The 21,468-nt window shown below is 43.3% G+C and overlaps 2 protein-coding genes across 3 annotated transcripts; one reads left to right on the top strand and one right to left on the bottom strand.

Moving 5' to 3' along the window:
- Window positions 1-3,927: 3,927 nt before the first annotated feature.
- Window positions 3,928-7,779, bottom strand: vgll4l (vestigial like 4 like). The gene is made up of 5 exons (XM_070834382.1): window positions 7,642-7,779; window positions 5,831-5,954; window positions 5,472-5,721; window positions 4,826-4,907; window positions 3,928-4,691 (listed from the first exon to the last, which is right to left on the bottom strand). The coding sequence occupies exons 1-5, from the start codon at window positions 7,706-7,708 to the stop codon at window positions 4,390-4,392; spliced, it is 825 nt and encodes a 274-aa protein (XP_070690483.1). The 5' UTR covers window positions 7,709-7,779; the 3' UTR covers window positions 3,928-4,389.
- Window positions 7,780-11,977: 4,198 nt separating this feature from the next.
- Window positions 11,978-20,922, top strand: syn1 (synapsin I). 2 transcript variants are annotated; one of them, XM_070834035.1, is made up of 13 exons: window positions 11,978-12,318; window positions 13,349-13,406; window positions 14,487-14,578; window positions 14,685-14,841; window positions 14,952-15,041; window positions 15,575-15,637; window positions 15,741-15,883; window positions 15,989-16,063; window positions 16,154-16,256; window positions 16,347-16,496; window positions 17,132-17,201; window positions 17,338-17,869; window positions 20,787-20,922. In XM_070834035.1, the coding sequence occupies exons 1-13, from the start codon at window positions 11,978-11,980 to the stop codon at window positions 20,920-20,922; spliced, it is 2,010 nt and encodes a 669-aa protein (XP_070690136.1). The 2 variants fall into 2 exon arrangements, with proteins under 2 accessions (XP_070690136.1, XP_070690135.1); XM_070834034.1 differs by having other exon boundaries at window positions 17,132-17,202; window positions 17,327-17,869.
- The last annotated feature ends 546 nt before the right edge of the window (window positions 20,923-21,468 follow it).

Genomic DNA, 21,468 nt, shown 5'->3' with positions numbered 1-21,468 from the left:
AGTGAGAGGTGAAAAAGAGACCATAGGTTTTTATTTTATTAACAACATGGCCTCCAATCTGGTGACACCTACTGGCCAAGCTTCATATTTATGCCCACGGAGGGCGTTCTCTCCTTTTTTTTTTAAAAAAAAAGAATCTTTACAGATGTTTTTTGGCTCGTTTTAGAGGTATTGCTGTTTTTCTCCTCTCTCTACTGGTCTCTGTGTGGACGCTAATGCCAAAGACACTGAGCACACTCCTAAACTCCAGAGTGTGGAGAGTGTGTAGCTCATTAAACAAGCGTCGCCGAGCAGAACGTGAAGAAATGCTCACAAACGGTGTTACTGATCAACCTGTCACTCCCCATGAACAGCCGCCTCACTGAGAAGCTCCACAGGACGGTCGGGCTGCCTTTCCCCGTCAGCACAATCGACTCTTTTCTGAGATGCTACGCTGCCTCCAAATCTGCTGATGAGTTCCTCTTCATTACTCATTTATTTAGGGCCTGCTGGATGATGTAGTTTGCATCTGACAAGTTCACACAAGTGCTACCTGTGTGGAATAGTCTGACCTCTCCAACGCATGTGACCAAGTTCAAATGGACGTGAGTCACAGCTCCACTGGAAAAGAAGGTTGTTCACAGGCATACATGTGACGAATACCACCACACACACACACACATACACACACACACACACATCTACAGCTAGAAGAGCTTCCTGGATATCAACCCCCAACTCGGATCATGTCACACTTTCTTTTGTGTATCAATGTTACCCTTTTTGTTGCGTTAGATAAACTGTTCATAGACATCATCTCTTGCACCCATGTTATAAAAGAAGGGAGTCTGTCAGACTTCTTGTTCATGACCATTAATCAGCATGCAGATGCTGTGGCTTTTCTTTGAGGACGACTTACACTGGAATCCAATGATAACAAGCTAAATACAGCAGCCAGTGGATTAGGAGAAATGGATGTTTTGCATAGATTAACTAGTGAGGAACAGGAGCAATAGATAAAAAAAAACCCAAGAGAAAACATATTGTTGCAGTAGATATTTTGACCAGTAGATATTTCTAACCATCTAACAAAACAGAATATCCACACTGGTCAGTCTAATGTGACTGGAGCCTTCACCTGAAGCCTGATTTCACATATTAAAATCAAATTCCTATTTGAGGCCCTGTTTGATTCTAGGTGTCAGGTTTAGACAGTTTGATTAGTGTAAAAACTGTTTGGCTTGTTTCACTGTAAAAACACTGTTGTTAACGTGTCTGTGCCGGTGAGGGTCGAGGCCGAGGGCATTATGTTTTCAGGTTATCTGTCCATCCGCCATATCTCAGGAACACCTTGAGGGAATTTCACATTTGGCGCAAACGTCCAATTGGAAAAGGACGACTTAAGGATGATTACAATTTTGATTCAAGGTCAAACGTAAAAGTCAATGGGACCTCACAAAACACATTTGTTGGCCACGACTCAAGAATCCATATGCTGATTATTAGGAAATGTCTAAAATAATTAAATAGTGACATTTAATGTCCAAAACGTCAGAGGCTAACTTCACGTTCACATCACAATATTCTGCCATTATTCGACAGAACTCAGAAACAGAAGAGGGAGACTGTGACCATTCTTCACATTTGGTGGGACACTGAACTGGTGACGCTAATCTTGGGTCTTGCCTGGTTGGAGGAGACAGACAATGGCGAGGCGGTAATTCTGATATTCTATTGTGAAATGAACGACAAACACATAAAATCTAGTTTAGAAGAACATGAGAGTATTCGCAGAGATCTCACAGCTGATTCTCTGTCGCTGTTGCTTCCCTGATGTTAAATTTACCCTGAAAAGAAGTCATTTTATGTGTTGTTGTGTCACTTAAGTAACATCAGGCTGAGTTTTGTGAGGGTTTCTTGTCTATTGAAATATTCCAGTTGAGGTCACGTGAACTGCAGCTGCATCAACAGCAGCTCCACACATGTACATAAACCGGGAAAAAGCATAAAGCTTGTTTCATATCATATTAATTTGTCACTGTTAAATAAAGCTACAGGTTTGAGACTGTGAACATCAGCGGCCTGAAACCCAACGATCATTATGTATCATCCAAGGTATGTTTGATGGTTTAGACACAAATGAATCCTACACGTCTCCACACAACAGAAACACAATCATTCCGTGCAATCATATTCTCATGAGATTACAGCCGTAATTTCAGTTATTTACAAAATGCTCTGTGCTTTGTTGTCAGTGATCTTACTTTTGACAGACACAGACACGGTGCAAGAACTTTCCCAGCGGGCTTGGCCAATCTTCTGTACTGTGGTGCATACTTAATTATCACTGCCACAATCAGAATGACTTAAATGTTGTTTTCTGTCATGTTTGAGGTATTCAGAATCGCAATTATCTCCTGCCCTCAAACAATGTGCATCTGTTTTGCAGCGGCTTGAGAAGTTTTTTCTCTTGGCATTCTCATGGCCACTTGTTCTCTATCATCTCAACGACCACATTCAGCCTTCTTGCTCTAAACATCACTCTTCAATAGCTGAACGTGTTTCATTTACTGCATCAAATATGGAGTGGGGCTTCAAACAGATAAAGGTGATTAATATATATCCTGAAATTAATTCAAACTTAAAAATATTAATGTAGACTCCTCACAGAATTGGATCAAGCATTCATTTGTTTAGCAGTGCCAGACACATGAGGTTGATAGTTTTGAGTTTAAAGTTGCCTCCTAGTGGCAAACTGGGGATTTTTATTCCCTCATCTCGCTCTGTTTAGTTTCCAAAGGTCACTCAACAAGTTTACCTGCAGCGTGTTTAGCTGTCTGTGCTGTTCATCATGCAGCATGAGACCATTTGTCACTGTCGGCTGTTTAAAGTGTACCAAGGAGCCTCTAGGTGGCATCAATGCTCCTGTTCAGGTTCCACCGGCTGATGAATATACGCCATGTGGAAATACCAGTTTCAACTCTTAATGAGGAAAAGCAGTAACCAGCACTTCACACTGTGCTCCTGTATGTGTGGACGTGCTGCAAGATCTGTTAGATGCAAACCCTGTGTTATGCTACAGTAGATTACAGTGGAAGATTTGAAGTGTTGTGCAGATGTCCTAACTCAAACCACCCAATGACGTTATTCTATACATCTTTTATTTTAACAATTTAAACGTACAAATGCATCCAGTTCACATTTCCCCCTTTTTCTCATCCCCCATCTACAACTTCCCTCTCAAGATATTCAACTTGTCAGAACATCTAGGTTATTTCCCAATTCTTTCAAATTGACCAACTCTGTAATTTCAAAGATAGATTTTAAATGTTGCATATCATTTTTAAAGTTAGGCAAGATAGGACATGCAAATAAGTAACTGAAGAGCTCAGGTGGTTCTCATGCACAGGCTTATATTAGCCCAACCCTTCCTTCCCCTCTTCCCTCCCTCCTATCCCTTGCCAAACAGGATCTGTAGGATCTTACAGAGTCATTTTCTCAGGAGACAGGAATGTCAGAACACAAGACCTGTTGCCTGCTGGAACATGCACCCTACATTCCCCCTAACTTACAGGAAAAAGTCCCAAATGTGTTGCTCATGCATCCATTTAATCTCCACTCAGTGTGTGGCAACAACCCCTGAGTGTAAAACACCATGTGTGTGCCGGACGTGTTGTAGACGCTCACTGACTCACTGCTTGGTTTGTCTGGTGCACCACCCTGCCCTGTTTTTACGAGGTATACGTGAGTTTTATTCATATTGTGATGTCAGTTTTGCTTTTCTGCCAGAACTTTTCATTTTTCATTTTTGTGATCAAATATTTTTTGTTTTTTTTTTACAGATTTGTCTGACAACACTATACAAAAATACAAAAACACACACACAAAAAACACATTAAAAGGATTTTTGAGAATTTTATTTTTCAAAGTCTTTTTAAAAGTCTTTGTTTTGTGTACAGCTTATAAGCACAATATCATACAGCAGATAGGCTAGTCATTTCGACTGTAAGGAAACCCAAGTGTATCAGGATATAAATATAATACAATGAAATTGTGGCATCCAGGCTGCATTAAAAGAGTGACACAAAACTGGAGAAATGTAAAGGATTACTTGGCTGGTTGTTCAACCATCCAACAACACCGCCTACAGTATCTCATTGTATTCAGATGCTATTGACAAGCAGAGGATAGACATGTAGCCAAACAAGGACGTCCCACTGAACGCTACATCTGTCTCCATCAGTGTGTCTGAGACTTGGACACACAGTGGTCCAAAGTGACGGCACTCCTGCATCTGTTAGCTCGCCCTCAAAACACAAGCGTTGGCATTTCCATTGCTCAGCAAGCAGAGCTGCACGCAGTGAAACATTAAAAGTCCAGTTTCTTCCCATATCAGGGGCCATTTCTGCTTTAATTGCCGGACCAGTGGCTGGAAGTTGACGATGAGCTGCTGGTGGACTCTTTGCGGGACTGATTTGGGCTGTGGCTGTAGGTGGGGGAGTGAGTAACACTTGGGCTGCTGGGAGGTGTTGAAGAACAGGAGGAAGACTTGGATTTAATCTGCAGCCATTTGTCTCCCAAAGCCTTGGCAAAGTGGTCGTCGACAGACACGCTGATGGAGAGCTGCTGGGAGCGAGCTGTCTGGTAGTTCACTCCCAGGCTCCTCTGGAAATGCTCCTCCACCACGTGGTCGTAGTTGCATTTGGAAATCACTGGGAGAGGGAGGATGATATACGTCAAACACACACCTCAGTGAGTCAGTGGATATCAGCATTATGATGCGTGTGTGACGACTGGGGAGTGAGCGTCTGGTGGGTGAGCTCACCCACAGGAGTGTGAGACTGACCTGATGAGGTGCTGCTGTTGATGTCGGATCTGCAGGAGGGGTTTCTCGATGAGGACACACAGGTGATTACAGAGGGACGCATCTGAAAAAGAAATAACAGAGAAAGAGACAGGTCATTAATTAAAGGAAAATTACTGTAATTCTGCACGGAGAACACAGCATCCCTGCTTTGTGCTTCCTCTTCATTCCACAAACCTTTAAAAGACCTGACTGCGTGCATCCTGTTACAACCAAACAGTGTACAAAGTTCAGTTATTGAAACAACATGGTTTGAAAACCAATTAAACTGGTTGGGTTTGCCCACAAAAGTCAAATCACTCCCCAGTGGGGTGGCATATACAGTTCACAGAGAGAGCAGTCTGTTTGGTCTTGTTGATGGCATTCCTCTATCCATTGCTCACATTTTCTTCCTGAATCCGGCTGGATTGCATAGCTCGGACACGCTTAGGCATGTATACATTCTGACTCCAGATGGGAGATGTGCCACTGCTGCGGGTAGCCCGGAGCTACACTGAGACTACAAAGGGGCATACTGTGCTGACCCTTTTTACAGGTTATAAGAGCCCAAACATCCACCATCTTTGAGAAAATCATGTAGAACAAGTCGATGATGCATGTAGCACTTTAGTGTTTGTTGGCGAGTTACCTGGATTTGGGTGGTAGAAGAGGGTTTGGCCTTCTCCTCTGTGCTTTCATGGTCTTTTCTTGGTTTCTTGATGAGGGCAAGGGGTTCATCCATGATTGGTGTGTAGTACACATGGGGGGGCAGGGGGCTGGTGGGGCTCGGTGTGGGACTCCAGGTAGATGTGGGACTCTGCGGCCTGTTGAACACCGCCGGCGCCGGTGCTGCTCTCTGGGCAGCTCTGCCGCTGCTTCTGCTCAGTGCCCGCTCTCGCCTGAAACACGTATTCATCTGCGTGAATGTCACAATTCTGTTTGACAGAATTTGCATTTTCGTTGATCTTGAATTATCACGGGAAGCAGGAATAAACCAGTTTCACCAACCTCTCCTCCAACGTCAGGCCTCTCTCGTGGCTGCGCTTGCGTTTGATTGGATACACAGTTGGGACTCGAGCCCGGTCATTCGTGATATGTCTGTATCTGTCTTCACTCCTGAGGTGGGGCTGACCTAAAAAACAAAAGTAGAGTGCAGAATTAGAATTTTTAGGCTCTTGCAAAACTACAACCATACATACAATACCATAGACTCATATGATCGTATGATCATATTTTGGCAAGACTTATCACCATATACTTGCAATGCTGATTTCACTACACTGACAATAGTGTGTGTCACTCTGTGATCAGTGTGTTTGTTTTGATCCATGACCTCGACCTGCATGACTGCCATTCGTGGGAAACACCGTTAATTGTAAACTCCGTTAACTTGTGGAACTCGATCGACCTGATTAGTGAGGGTTACAACACTGCACAGCTGATTCAATGCTAACGGTAAATGTTGTTTTTCAGCATAATGTTGGCAATCAGCCCTGTCACACAGTGGAGAGGACGTGATCAACAGGTTTCGTTATTGATGGGGTGCCTCACTTCTAATGGCTTTCTGTCTTTGAGGGCACCAATCTGTGATCGGGGGCCATCAGGGAGAACACACACACAGATAGACATTGGATTTTTGAAACTTTGAGAGTTCAAGCAAGTAGATGATGATGATGATGTCACTGGTGTGCTGAATAAAAGAAATGCACTGTTTGTTCTCAGGAAGTTAAACCCACATAATGATATGTTTACTGTGTTTTTTCTAAAGGCAGGTACACCACTTAGTAAATTTAAATCAACGCAACAAGAGTATTACTTTTAAATCCATTTGCTGCTGGAGCTCCTGTCTCACGTCAGTAAGCTGCTCCAACAATCAAACATACAGTCAAAACACAAAGCATTGTCTGGAAATGTAATGGCAGCATAATTAGACTGCGGCCTATTGTTTGACTGTATGCTCGGTTAACACTTGAATATCCACACTGATGGGGCAGTGGGAGTCATCCAGAGCTCCTTAGACTGTATTCAAATTTCATCATTCAGCTCTTTGAAAGAAGTCACAGCAACATCTACTGCCTTGCTGAATAAACAACGAGGTGATACGTCTGCAACAATGCAAGTTGTGTGCACTGTGTCTTCGCACCCCAAGTGTTCATTCCAATGCGCATTTCTTACTGGCTGAACACTCCAACACCTGTGAGCTACTCCTTCACACAGAGCGCCATTGTGGAAGCGGAGGGGGGGGGCAGGTATAACCACACCTATGCTGATTTTCTACTGCCTCAGGCATGGATATTTCTTAGCAGAGGGAATATGCTGCCTGACCTCCTGTTTTGCTGTGTTTGAAAGAATTTGTGAATAGTCCAAAGAACCCTAGCTGTGTGGGAGAACGCATGTGACAGAATCTTAGTTCATCTTGAGGACAGCATTACTATCAGTATTACTATTAACCAAAGTTCTTTATTCTCTATTCGGAGTAGATTTCCCGTTTGAAATCTACTAGATTTCCTGATCCTTTTGTTTTAAACTTATCTTTTCTTCATGACAAAAAAACTAAACATATCTCACAAATCTCTTGTTGGTGAATATTTTCCATGTGACTGTCAACACATCTCTATTTACATGAATATCATCCAAAGAGCAAAAGTAAATGTCACTGTAAAGAACACATGTATTGCATCAGGTTGTGACATGACACAAGATCTAAAGAGATAAACAAACAAACCAGACAGTATTATTATAATACAATACAGAAGTAGAAGTGTTCACTCTCTTCGAGCAACATGAGGCATCAAAAGAAGAGCCATAATCGAGCTTACCCTCTAAAATGTAGACCTTGAAGCCACTGCTCATCCGAGTGATGTATTGGAAATTAGCCACAGCCATGGCTCCGTGTGTCTGTCTGCGAGAAGCTAAATACAGAGAAACACCTTAAGTGCTGGAGCTTACAGGACACAATGAGCCTCAGTTATGGATTGTATTGGGAAGGTAATGAGATGCTGCCTCTGAGCTCAGCCAGGTAAAGTATCAGGTGAGTGCAGATAGGTGCAGTGGCTTCCCTGTGACTCATTCCGTGCATTCAGATTGGCTGCTGTCGGGACCAATCCAGAGCCCCCGTTCATTCTGTGTTGTTATTGTCCTGCAGGCAGAATGAGCTCACAGGTAGGGCTGTCTCAGAGGTAGAAAGCAGAGTTGCTAAATGTCATAGCACCACAGAATCCACACTGACTAGAGACACTTTGGCTTTATTCAGCACTTTCTTTAGGACAAGATGTCATAAAACAGCAACAGCAAAACACACACACACACACACACACACACACACACACACACACACACACACCGTATGGCTCTTTGGCTATAACTCACTTTTTTTTTCACACAACTTTTTACATTTCTCCCTGATCCCTGAAGAAAGTGAGGTGTGCCCTTTGTTTCCCTCCATGGAGCTAGCACCTGTCCCACTCCCCTCCCTCTCCCTCTCCCTCGCCCTCTCCCTCCCTCCTAATCTGCAATCTCACCAAACTGCATTTTTTCGAGTTCTTAGCCCACCGGAGCTCCAGTCATTCCACTGGCCTGCCCATACACGCACGCAGCTGTGCTGTGAGCCTGCCTCACCAGTAATCCAAAGGCTTTTGTTGATGGCCAGACAAAGACTCCTAAGTCCTGAAAATGCTGCTGCCATGAGAACAATCTCGCCCGGGCATAGTGAGGAGTTTGGCCACACGTAGAAAATCCTTGGAGGCCACTCACTCAGATACTGTGTGACACTGGTGCTGCTGGAAAATCATTTAGAGGGTAACTGATATGTGAACATATTACATTTGCAAATCATATGTGTACGATTGATATGGTTGCACATTAGTTCATTGAGAATCAATAAAAAAATGCTGCCCTGGTATTGGCTGATATATCACCCTGTTTTAATCCAGTTAATACTGCAGGTGGTTACTGTCATAAGGAACATTTCTTCTGAAATGAGAAAGAGCTGCACGTATGAAGGCCTAACTGTGAGGACGTGCACGAGGAGTGTTGTGATGAGCTCATTTCAAGCTAAACAGCGCCCCCCCTAAGTCAAACACTCCAACAGCACGCCTTCAGAACCTGCACAAGGCTGCTGTGCACGCATTTCAAAACAGAAACAAAACAAGACAAGCAAAGTGCTGTTCACTACATTTTGCAAAATGTGTTTGCTCACTGACAGATTCCACATGCAGTGTAAATATTTAAAAATCCAAGGAATCTGGGGTTAAAAGTCACTCAAGTTTTTCTTGTTTTGTGGCATTATTCATCCACCTGTCTGTTCCTCAGACAGCTGAGAAAATGCTTCCCTGGATGTCTTGTTTGCTGTTTTACTATACTAACAAAATGTTCACTGATTCCTAATGCTTAGAAAGAGAGAAGTGATTATCACAATACAGTTCGACAGTATTTGATTACATTTTTTTGTATTGGTGTATTTTGCAAATGATTTTGTTTAAAATAGTACTTCCCTCTGTCTATATCAGCTGTTAATAAGATCATGGAATGAGAGAAAACAGAATTCCTCCAGTGAATCTTTGTAGTAGAAGTGTTTGCACTGCAATTAATCAGACAAATCAAAATGATAACAATCATGATACTGTTCATGTAAATGAACAAATACAAGCACTCACAGTGCTTTGTGGAGTTTCCTGCTGCTCTTGTCATTATACATCTCATTTGAAGCCTGAATATCCCACTATACTAACGAGCAAACAAATTAGGACATTAACACGTTCCAGTGTGTCTACTTGCACATGGGTGCAAATAATTTATTTTACACCTGATCTGATTATGTAGAATAAAGAATGATAAATTCCTCCATAAAGCACCGTGGGTGTGGACGCTGAATGATGTAGATACAGGGATGTCAGCCAACAGTGAGACAAACAGCAAAATCTATACATTTATTATCAGACTAAGCTAACTTATTTGTTTTATTATTTACTTTCGTTATTATAGGTTTTCACTTACAGTTTGGTTAATTTTAGGAACCAAAACTACGGTGAAAACAGCACCTGCCAAAAGCAAACTGCTGAATGCCAGCGTTTAAATCTGCATTTTATTTCATTCATTTGTGCTGTTTTGTCATTATTCTCCTGATGCAGGTAGGAAAAGAGCACCTGTGTCCACTGCAAACACGGTTCAGTCTCTCCGCACTGTGCAGTTTCCACAGCAGAGACCTGAGACCCCCCCCGGGGGTCTGCGTCGATCTCTGGCTCCAAGTGTCGTCAACAGATGGCGCAATCTGTATTGACTCCGCTGAAAATGAAAAAGTAACACCCTGTGTCAGCGCCCTAACGGCCAAACTACGTGCCTCTGCCGTTTTATTGCACACATCAAGTTGCAATGTAACATCAACACCCATGCAGCAGCCCGCAGAGTCAGCAGCACGCTCATGTCTGGCACTGAGCGACGCCCCTGTCACCCTGCTCTCATCAGCACCACCATCATATCCCAGCACTGCTGCGTCAAGTCACACAAACACAGGCTCAGCCACACCGGAAGTCCAGTAACCTTCCCTTCAACAGAAATGTGGCTGCCACTCCTTTAAATATTCAGGGCTACAGCCAGGAATTATTTTCATGCAAATGATATGTTTATTATTTTTCATTTAAATTGATGAATCAGGTAAAATCACCAATGTCCATCAAAGCCAAAGGAGACATTTCCAGTTGCTTGTTTTGTACAGCTGGTATGGCCAAGACTCAGATATTCAATTTGCAGTGACATAAAACAGGCAACAGATGGAGTGCAAGTGAACTACTGGCAAATAGCTTTACATGTATGAACAGCAAAGGATGGAGGGCAGAGAACCACATAACGTTACAGAATCAAATGGTTATGATGATTTAAAAAAAGCTCTTTGATTCCCTAATCTTCCCTAATCCAAATTTCCTATTTGGATGTAAAATGTTTTAGAATTAGTGTTAAATTAAAGGTGAATTGTCTTCTTAGAAGAATAACGTCTAAAAATTGGGATTTCTAGAAACACACAATATGGTCATTTCTGTATCACCTGTATCTAATGGAGGGGAATGAGTTCAACAAAGAGAGGGGAAACGCTCAGGAGGGATGGGAGGGGGGTAAAGTGTGGGGTAACTTCTAATTAGGATCACAGGAGGTTAAAAGGAGGACTGTGGACTGCTGGCTTTTTTCTGTATTAGTCACACCATTCGTTTTTCTTTTATTTCCCCCCCCTGTCATTGTGTGATTTCTAATGCACATGTGCTCCCCTTAGTGAGAAGATATACATGTGTTATGCAATGTCATAACATATTATCACAGTTTTTCATTTGTAAAGTCTTGTCCACAAAAATGCAAAATAAGATGAAGCAATAAAAAGTAAACCTATAAGAATCCTTATTAACCTAGCCACCATCCTATTTAACGTGCTTTTATCTTGAAAACAGCACCCGGAAGTGTGGTATTGCCACACCGGGCAGCTTGACCGTGGCCCAGCCTCGCAGGCTCTTGTCCCTCTGGATGACTGGGAGTGACGCAGGGCAGGCGGAGGAGAAAACTGGGGCTTGAGGGGAAGGACAGGGAGAACGGAGGAGGGGGCTGTAGCTTTACTTTCACAGATTCAAACCCGGAGCACGGCCTGCCCGCCTGCACAGAGGACATGACCATCACCTACATGCTTTCCTGGGAGAGACAATACTAATAACAATAAAGCATCAGCAGCTCATCCTCGGGGCGGATCAGTTTCGGCTCCACTCCCAGGTAGGCTCCTTCATGCCTTGTTGTGACTCTTACTACGGATTAGTGCTGCTTTGATGTGCAGGGGTGTAAATCAGATAGAAATGTGGAAAAGATTCATTTCATTTGAGCTTTGCATCCTCATTTTTAAGCATTAACCAAAAGCCTGTGTGATGGTTTGCTTTCCCTCAGATCATTCCTTCAGCTACTCGGTCACGATTCCTCACTACTGTAGGCAGATATTAAAAATCTGCTCCTGATCGATAACACAAGGCTCCCCCCCCCCCCCCCCTTAGGTAACACTGATCCCCGTTCTCTCACATGGAAAAGTAGCCTAGTCATTCCCTTTTCTTGCTGAACACCAAGTTGTAAGTCGCATCCACTTGGAGGATATCTGGGCACCTCTTCCCGTCGCTTCACTAAGCCCCCACCATGAACTACCTGCGTCGACGCCTCTCGGACAGCAATTTCATGTCCAACCTGCCCAATGGCTACATGACTGATCTCCAACGCCCGGACCCGCCGCAGCAAAGCCCCGCAGTGTCGCCAGGACCGTCGGAGAGGCGCCAGTCCACCAGCCAGCCGCAGCCTGCAGGTGCAGGTGCAGGTGGAGGTGGAGGAGGAGGAGGTGGAGGCTTCTTCTCGTCCATATCCAATGCTGTCAAACAGACCACGGCTGCCGCGGCCGCGACCTTATCAGAGGCAGCGGACCGGGCAGGAGTCTCCAGCAGCGCCAAGATCCTCCTGGTCATCGATGACCAGCAGACCGACTGGTAAGAGCGGTGCGCATCGCCAACGCGGCGCCTCGTCTAGACAGAAAAGTGTGCCAGACCGTGGGTTGCAGTGGCCTAACATCTAGAAGGTCATATGATTCACCGGGTGATGTGAGATGCATCACGTGTAACAGCCCGTTGGCGTCTTGCTGAGACCAGAAGCACCTTGCAGAAGCGTGTGTGTGTGTGTGTGTGTGTGTGTGTGTGAGCTGATAGTGCCATCCACGGCAGAGGCGCAGCACACTGAAGGCAGAGAAGCCATTTTCATTTGACGATCAGCTGTTGCTTGAGTCGAAGTCACCCTGCAATCTGTCATGAAAATGATTAAAATGATGCCAGTGCTCTGGGTATGATGATGCTGCAGGTTTTCTGGGGGAGGGGGGCAAATTGTGCGCCAGAAAAATACATGCACACCAGGTTAGCACAGCCTCTTCGCCAGTGCACATAATGCATGCTTATCAGGGCTTTGCGTCAAAGGTGATGAAACACTGCATCCTAGGCCTCAAATGACACCGGAGGTGATAATGAATTAGGCAGATCGGTGCTTCATCACATCCAAACCCTCCCATCCCACAGCACAGAGGCCTGGTGGTTCTCCCACCCTGTCACAACCATGAAGTCTAACAGGCAGGAGATGAGGATGCATATAAACTTCATACAGGACGGCCAGTATTTATGTCCTTACAGTATGTCCACTTCATATCTCCTCATGCACCAAGTAGGTTTAAATAACAATACATTTACCTTTACTTTGTGTTTATGGTTCCTTTAAGAGGGCAAGAGGAGCTTAAACCTCCTGGGTTGCCAGCAGTTACAGTATTAACAGTATTTATGGGCAAAAAAGCATTTTTTGTTCCATTGGTGTCAGCGCGCTCGATGAATTTGACATCACACTTTCATTGGCCTGAGAGTTTTGAAATGTTCTGTGAATGCTGGAGGAAATGTCAGCTGTCAATTCACAGGAGAAATTTGCACTTTGTGTCTGGATACAACCGGCAAATGGATTCACATCCTCATTTCGCACACGCAGGGCGAAGGTCTTCAGAGGAAGAAAGGTCCACGGCGAATATGACATCAAGGTCGAGCAGGTAGGTTTGCGCCTGCTTGCTTTATTCTGTGTTGGTCTTCACCTTTACTTTCCACCAGGTCAGGAAGCTAAAATAAAGACCAGACTACTTCAAGGACACCAGCTCAGCTTTGCTGGTCCTGTCTCTGATCTGTTATGGCGAGGCCTGAAATGCTGTATTGTTCCCTGGCATTGACTGTATTCATTGCTGGTAATTATTTATTTTCAAAAGCATAAGCAGCTATCAATTATCCATGGAAAATGTTCCCCCGGCCCACATTGTGCATCCTTTGTCTTTGCTTTGATACTCTTTTAGTTTCATATCTTTATTTTTTGGAGGCAGTGTCAACTCCAAGCCCCTTGGTGAGTCATCTTGTTATTGTTTGTTACAGTTGTTAACCCATTTGCCCACATACATTGTAGGTGCACCGATCAACAATATGCGTGATACTTCACGGTTTTCCTCGATAAATAACAGATGAGTCATCCAGCGCAATGGGAGCTATCATTGTGTTTACTGAGAGTCCTTAGAATGACAAATGTCCCAGGGTCCAGTTCAATAATGAGTACATATTGACAGGAGAGGGGAGTGCAGCGTTAGTTCAGTCCCTTGACATCTGATTAGAAGAAACATGTTTTGTTTAGCAGATGCTTCCACAAAGCTGTTCTGACTAATGCAAAATTTAATAAGTGAATCGGTTGTTTCTGAGCAGTAATCATTTTGGTAAATTAGTGAATGTGCAGCCTTATGAGAATATGTGTTGATACAGCATGTGTCAGTGGCTATTTACAGCATGCTGTAATCCACCCCACAGCACTCTGGGAAGATTCTAAAAGTTTTCAAGTCTTTTTCTCTGCCTGAGGCATTTTCCTTCCTTCCTATTTCTGTCCATGTTCTTCATGTTGCGCTTGCGTTTCCATTATTTCCCCTGTGGCCCCTTAACAGGAAGAACGCACTTCAGATAAAGTCTGCCATCTTATAATTGTAGCCTGTTCACAGCACGGCTCATGTAGAACAGGTAGTCATCCGCTGCCCTCCTGCTGTGATCACAGTGTTTTATATGGTGTTCGTCAGGGATTTGCTTTGCCATTGTGCTCATAGGCAGAGTTCTCTGAAATCAACCTGGTGGCCAATTCTGCAGGCACCTATAATGTGGACATGGATGCGATCAGGAATGGGCACAAGGTCACCAAGTAAGAACTCTTCTAAATTCCACTGTCCCCTGAATGGAAGAACCTAATAACTGCTCAGTTTGTCTTGCGCGGCAGTTTAATATTTTGCTAATGTCCTCCGTCCCAGATCCTTTAAGCCAGACTTTGTGCTGATCAGACAGCATGCCTTCAGCATGGACAAGAACGGAGACCACCGAAACATGGTGATTGGACTGCAGTATGCTGGACTGCCAAGTGTGAACTCTTTGCACTCTGTCTACAATTTCTGCGACAAACCATGGGTGGTAAGTATTATTCTCCTTAATTCATTTGCAAATTTGAAACCACGTTACACGTTGAATAATAGACATATAAAACGTACTTCTTCCATCCTAAATATACATTTCTGTCTTAGTTTGCTCAGATGTCTAGACTCTTTAAGCAACTGGGCCCAGAGGAGTTCCCACTGATTGAACAGGTTTACTATCCAAACCACAAGGAAATGGTGAGTTCTTTGCCATCTGCTCTCCTCCCCCCTCTCCACTTGTGCTGATGGGTAGTAAGCAATCCTTAAAGACACACACACACACACACACACACACACACACACACACACACTCAGGTCATCCATGGGTAGGGTAATTCATCTCCATGTCAATATTCCATCACATTTAGCAGCTGAGACCAATCTAATTTTCTGGGGTGTGTCATGTTTTTTTTTGTTTTTTTTTGTTGTTGTTGCGGGTAATGGTAGAGATTTTATTAATTATTTGTGTGCCAAGTCGGTGTCAGTACAGTTAAACTGAGTCTGTTGGTGCAGAGGAGTCATCTCCACCCCTGCAGTCACAAGCTGACAGTACTGGGCTGGCTTTCAAGCCATCAATATGAATCAGAATCTCCTGCAGACACAGAGGACGGGTGCTATGTGTCACTTCTGTTTGATTGCAATGGATTAGAAATTGTTTTTTAATCACTGGAGTACTATGATGAAGTTTATTTATGAGCATTTATGAGTATGTTATAATGTTCTTCTTACAGATTACCTCCCCTCGGTTCCCTGTAGTGGTAAAGATGGGTCATGCTCACTCAGGAATGGGAAAGGTAGTACTGGAGTGCTCGAGTGTTTACACAATTCAACGTGAGCACAGTATTTCTGAGACCGATACATGCCTGTATATTCATATTTTGATCTTTGCTACCCCAGGTGAAAGTGGACAATCAATATGACTTTCAAGATATTGCCAGTGTTGTGGCACTGACCAAGACTTATGCCACATCTGAGCCCTTCATTGATGCAAAGTATGATGTTCGCATCCAGAAGATTGGTGACAACTACAAAGCTTACATGTGAGTGAAATTAGGATTCAGCCAAATACAAAAGAGACAACAGATGAAATTATAACAAATGAAAATAGTTCAACATGAAAATAATTTTTGAATTCTTATCAACAGGAGAACATCAATTTCTGGCAACTGGAAAACCAACACTGGCTCATCTATGCTTGAGCAGGTGGCCATGTCAGACAAGTAAGAGCTCATAAATGCAGATGAGATGAGATTGTAAATCCTATAATGTCTCGCTCTACTGTTATAGCTCTATTTCACACATTACTACAGGTACAGAATGTGGGTGGACTCGTGTGCTGACATCTTTGGAGGGTTGGATATCTGTGCTGTGGAGGCTCTACATGGTAAAGATGGCAAGGACTACATTATAGAGGTACTAGCAGGCAGTGTAACGACATCAAGGGAATACTTGTGTGGGATCATATGTAGAATTAATTAAATCGATCATTTTGTTGATTTTTAGGTCGATGACTGTTCTATGCCACTGATTGGGGACCAGCAGGACGAGGATCGCGTCCAGATTGCAGAGCTGGTACTTTCTAAGATGAACCAGGCTGTTCCACGCACTTCAAGCTCTTCCACAGTCCGTGCCACAGCAGGACAGCCAGCACAGGTGCTCGAAAAACAGATACTCCTCACCTGCTCCAGTGATTCGTCACCTTTTTTATTTCCCCCTCTTTTATTAGTAATGCAAGTCAGATATGTTTGGACTGCACAGTTATACTCAAGATTTCTCCAAAACCAGCAAACAAAACACAACAAATTCAAAACGGTCGATAGGTATAAACCTTGTAGATGTCAGGCTTAATGGGTATGTATAATTGAGTGTCATCAACATAGAAGTGGAGATTGATGTCATATTTATGGTTACTATAACCAAGAGACACTTTAAAAATGATTAGTAATGAGCCAAGCACTGATCTCCTGGGCAGGTCTGAGGTAATTGCAGACAAACAGATATCACCCATGAACAAGGACCGTAGAACTGACAGGCGCACAACCAATATTCTGCAATATTCTATGAGTTTTTACAAAGTTGAGACCCATGCTTACAACTGAAGATGTCTCTGTGTAGTTGATGCTAGTTGATGTCTTTCTAGGTGTCTGACATCTTGTAGCAGCATGTAAAATTAAGACAATTATTTTATGTTTTGTTTTAATGATTGCTTTTTTCCTTGTTCCTTTCCCTTCTTGATTTTCCTTTCCCCTTGCAAATACTCACTCTCTTTCCCCCTGTGTGTTTTGTAGAAAGCAGTGTCTCCTCAGCCAGTCTCACAAACCAGAGTACCACAGTCTCAACAGCGCCCCTCACCTCAGGGTAAGAACTTGACTTTTTCACAATAACAAAAAAAAAAAACAAGTGAATTTATTTTATTTATCTTCATTTTCAACTCAAGGCAAGGGTATTGGGAAAGTAATTGAATCCAACTGCTGGTTAAAATTTTCTCTTGTAGGTGGTCCTCAGCAAAGTCCCCCATCTCAGCAGCGCCCACAGCCTCAAGGCCAACCTCCTACACAGGCCCAGCAATCTGCTGCCAGCCCTGCCACCAGTGAGCCCAGTACTCAGACTAAGGCTAACCAAGGACCTGCAGCCCAGCCACGGCCACCAGGTCAAGGAGCTCCTCAAGGCCAGAGAACTTCTTCTGGTCAGGGATCTCCTCAGAGAAGCCAGGGAAGTTCACCTCAAGCTCAGAGGCAACAGTCTGTCTCCCAGCAGCAGCAGAAATCTGCAGGAGGACCTGGCCAGAAACCTCAATCGGGCCAGCCCCAGCAGAGGCCTACCCAGCCCCCTAGGCAGCAGTCACAGGGAGGGTCACAGCAACAGAGGGCTCCTGGTCGTCCCGGAGCACCCACCACCCAGCAGCCCCGACCTGCTGCTCAAGGCCAAGGGGCTCCAGGAGGACGACCCCCGCTGCAGCAAAAGCCTCAGCCCCCAAGCAAGCCCAGCCAGGACAACCCGGCTATGGGCGGCTCTCCACAACTAAAGTAAGTAACTGTCTATGATGAATAATTTCTTCTCCCTTTTCTTGAAGTGAACCTTTCAGCTGACCCGAACAGAGGATCCTCTCTTACTTTTTGCCTGCCTTAAGATATGCATGCCTCATGGGAGATCTATTCAGTGATCCACCTCAATGTGCATGAATTATTGATTCTTACATTTTTTTCAGTCCTTCAGCAGCAGTTTCACCAAACATAACATTTCAGATCGTCTAGAGAGACTGTGATATATAAACACATCAACAAGCGGAAGCTGGCTTGCAGTTGCTCATAACCATAATGAATCTATCACATCCGCCACAATCCATGTTTTAGGGTGCAGGTGACCAGAGTCTCTAAATCTTACTCTAAATCAGTTTTCTCCTTAAAGCAAACATGGACAGAAAAATGACTTGAAGTTTTTTAAACGTTTAGAAAAAGGCAAAGTGGTTATTTAATATCAAACTTCTTAAGTTGATGTGCTGCTATACAAAGCATTGATTTATGACGCAGAAATACATTTTAAAAAATTATTCTCGATAAAACAATATCACTTATAACAACAGTGAGTGTTCTTACAAAGTCCTGAAAGTTTTGAAAATTAACTGTTTGTTAACTGTCGTGTTTTCAGGGTTTGAATATACTCCTTGAAAAGTGCTTGATGTGTAAACCAAATCCTGTTGTTTAATCTATATAATCACTCATGTAATCCCCAGCAAGTACTAAGAAATTAAGATCAAACTATACAGTCAAAGTTAATATCTGTAAATTAAAACAGTGAATTCTACACTTTTGATGATTTTGATGTGATGATAAAGGCCTCCAGAATCAGCAGAGTCTTATAAGATGTACAAACCCTCAATATTACTGTCCTATCACGTGAATTCAAGTGATTTTTTTTCTGATTCACATTCAGTCACAAAATACAAGACAAGATATTTGATGAATATAATGAATCTGAACTGTTACATTAATACAAATTCCCACCATTAAATATGCTGTCGAACTAAAATGGGCCAATATTTGACTATTCCTGCAATATATAATAAAAATAATCACCTGATGACTAATGCAAAACTGTAGGTTTGTGGTGTATTGCTGGGTGAAAGATATTTTAAGGGTGATGAAGCTAAACTAGACCATTTACTACAACTGAAAACTTACAGTGGGTACGTAAAGTATTCAGACCCCTTCACTTTTTCCACATTTTGTTATGTTACAGCCTTATTCCAAAATGGATTAAATTCTTTTTTTCCCTCATCAATCTACACACAATACCCCATAATGACAAAGTGAAAAAAGTTTTTTAGAAATTTTTGCAAATGTATTAAAAATAAAAAACTAAAATATCACATGTACATAAGTATTCACACCCTTTATTCAGTACTTTGTTGAGGCACCTTTGGCAGCGATTACAGCCTCAAGTCTTCTTGGGTATGATGCTACAAGCTTGGCACACCTGCATTTGGGGTGTTTTTCCCCATTCTTCTCTGCAGATCCTCTCAAGCTCTGTCAGGTTAGATGGGGAGCGTCGCTGCACAGCTATTTTCAGGTCTTTCCAGAGATGTTCAATGGGGTTCAAGTCTGCGCTCTGGCTGGGCCACTCGAGGACATTCACAGACTTGATGCTGCCACCACCATGCTTCACCGTAGGGATGGTATTTGCCAGGTGATGAGCGGTGCCTGGTTTCCTCCAGACGTGACGCTTGGCATTCAGGCCAAATAGTTCTATCTTGGTTTCATCAGACCAGAGAATCTTGTTTCTCATGGTCTGAGAGTCGTTTAGGTGCCTTTTGGCAAACTCTAAGTGGGCTGTCATGTGCCTTTTACTGAGGAGAGGCTTCCGTCTGGCCACTCTACCATAAAGGCCTGATTGGTGGAGTGCTGCAGAGATGGTTGTCCTTCTGGAAGGTTCTCCCATTTCCTCAGAGTAACGCTGGAGGTCTGTCAGAGTGACCATCGGGTTCTTGGTCACCTCCCTGACCAAGGCCCTTCTCCCCCGATTGCTCAGTTTGGACGGGCGGCCAGCTCTAGGAAGAGTCCTGGTGGTTCTGAACTTCTTCCATTTACGAATGATGGAGGCCACTGTGGTCTTCGGGACCTTCAATGCTGCAGAAACTTTTCTGTACCCTTCCCCAGATCTGTGCCTCCATACAATCCTGTCTCGGAGGTCTACAGACAGTTCCTTTGACTTCATGGCTTGGTTTCTGCTCTGACATACACTGTCAGCTGTGGGACCTTATATAGACAGGTGTGTGCCTTTCCAAAGTCCAATCAATTGAATGTATCACAGGTGGACTCCAGTCAAGTTGTAGAAACATCTCAAGGACGATCAGTGGAAACAGGATGCAGCTGAGCTCAGTTTTGAGTGTCATAGCAAAGGGTGTGAATACTTGTGTACATGTGATATTTCAGTTTTTTATTTTTAATACATTTGCAAAAAATTCTAAACAACTTTTTTCACTTTGTCATTGATGATTGATGAGGAAAAAAAAGAATTTAATCCATTTTGGAAAAAGGCTGTTGCTGTAAAAGAAGTATTTTTGCTTCTATTATTGCTTTTACCTCAGTGGTCAATGTATTCTCCTACTGATGATTTTCATTGACTCTGGTAATGATTTTGCATTATATTAATTAGAGGCATAAAACACTTGTCATCAGTCCCCGATAAAACATGAATCACTTTACATCCAGAAGAGTCATTCACTATTCATATCATACCAAAGCTAACGTGGAATGATAAGGTGATACTGAATGACTATAGAGAAGGAATGCGCTATTACCATCTTTTACTGAGCCTTTTCTCTCTCCATTTCTCTCTCTCTCTCTTTGTCTTGCTGCGCACCAGTCTTTTCATTCCATGGGTTTGCTGCATGACTTTAATAGCCTTTCCCTCTCCTCTATTGCCATTTTCCTCTCTTTATAGCAAGTCCCAGTCTCTTACCAATACCTTCAACATTCCAGAAACCCCAGCGCCACGAGCCAGCCTTAGCCAGGATGAGGTGAAGGCTGAAACCATACGCAATCTACGCAAATCTTTTGCCAGTCTCTTCTCAGACTGAGACGGTAAAACAAACCCCTCCCCCCCTCCGACTGACAGAAAGATGGACAGGCAAACTGAAGGACAGACTCCCCCAACAAGCAAGGACCAACAGGATGTCGTCTCCAATTCATGTACATTGACCCTGATATGAAAATGTGCACACTTGACACCCACTGCCTAAATAGTTAGAACCTTTTAAAATGAACAAAAAGCTGAATACTCAGTCAATTTAGGCACTGATGTCTGAAACATTCCTTGCCTCGCCTCAAGCTTACGTAAGTCATTTACTCATAGTGTCACACGAAACAACGCCACACAAGAGCTTGTATATGCATGAACACACACACACACACACACACACACAAACACACAAAATAAGGAACAACACACAACACACAATAAAACACAATACTGCTCCCACTTGTTTGTTGGTGCCGTAAAAGTCAATGTGATCTTTATGTTTGAATTTTGGTTGGTTTGCCGACCAACCAAATGAATTAAGGGACTGTACAAAAATTATCAGGGTGGAGAGGGATGCTGAATCTTATATTTTATTTTTTTAAAA

The sequence above is a fragment of the Pempheris klunzingeri genome, chromosome 7, assembly GCF_042242105.1.
Source record: "Pempheris klunzingeri isolate RE-2024b chromosome 7, fPemKlu1.hap1, whole genome shotgun sequence".
Lineage (NCBI taxonomy): Eukaryota > Metazoa > Chordata > Actinopteri > Acropomatiformes > Pempheridae > Pempheris > Pempheris klunzingeri.
The sequence above is the reverse complement of the archived record's forward strand: the minus strand, read 5'-3'. Positions and strand labels throughout refer to the sequence as shown.

What these genes read in the sequence shown, in the direction of transcription:
- vgll4l (XM_070834382.1), bottom strand. Translation starts at nt 7,708, where the DNA reads ATGGCTGTGGCTAATTTCCAATACATCACTCGGATGAGCAGTGGCTTC. An exon ending in CAAGGTCTACATTTTAGAGG is followed by an intron (nt 5,955 to 7,641) that starts GTAAGCTCGATT and finishes TTTGTTTTTTAG; the next exon opens with GTCAGCCCCACCTCAGGAGT. An exon ending in GGCCTGACGTTGGAGGAGAG is followed by an intron (nt 5,722 to 5,830) that starts GTTGGTGAAACT and finishes TACGTGTTTCAG; the next exon opens with GCGAGAGCGGGCACTGAGCA.
- syn1 (XM_070834034.1), top strand. Translation starts at nt 11,978, where the DNA reads ATGAACTACCTGCGTCGACGCCTCTCGGACAGCAATTTCATGTCCAAC. An exon ending in CAGCAGGACAGCCAGCACAG is followed by an intron (nt 16,497 to 17,131) that starts GTGCTCGAAAAA and finishes TGTGTTTTGTAG; the next exon opens with AAAGCAGTGTCTCCTCAGCC. An exon ending in CAGCGCCCCTCACCTCAGGG is followed by an intron (nt 17,203 to 17,326) that starts TAAGAACTTGAC and finishes CTGGTTAAAATT; the next exon opens with TTCTCTTGTAGGTGGTCCTC.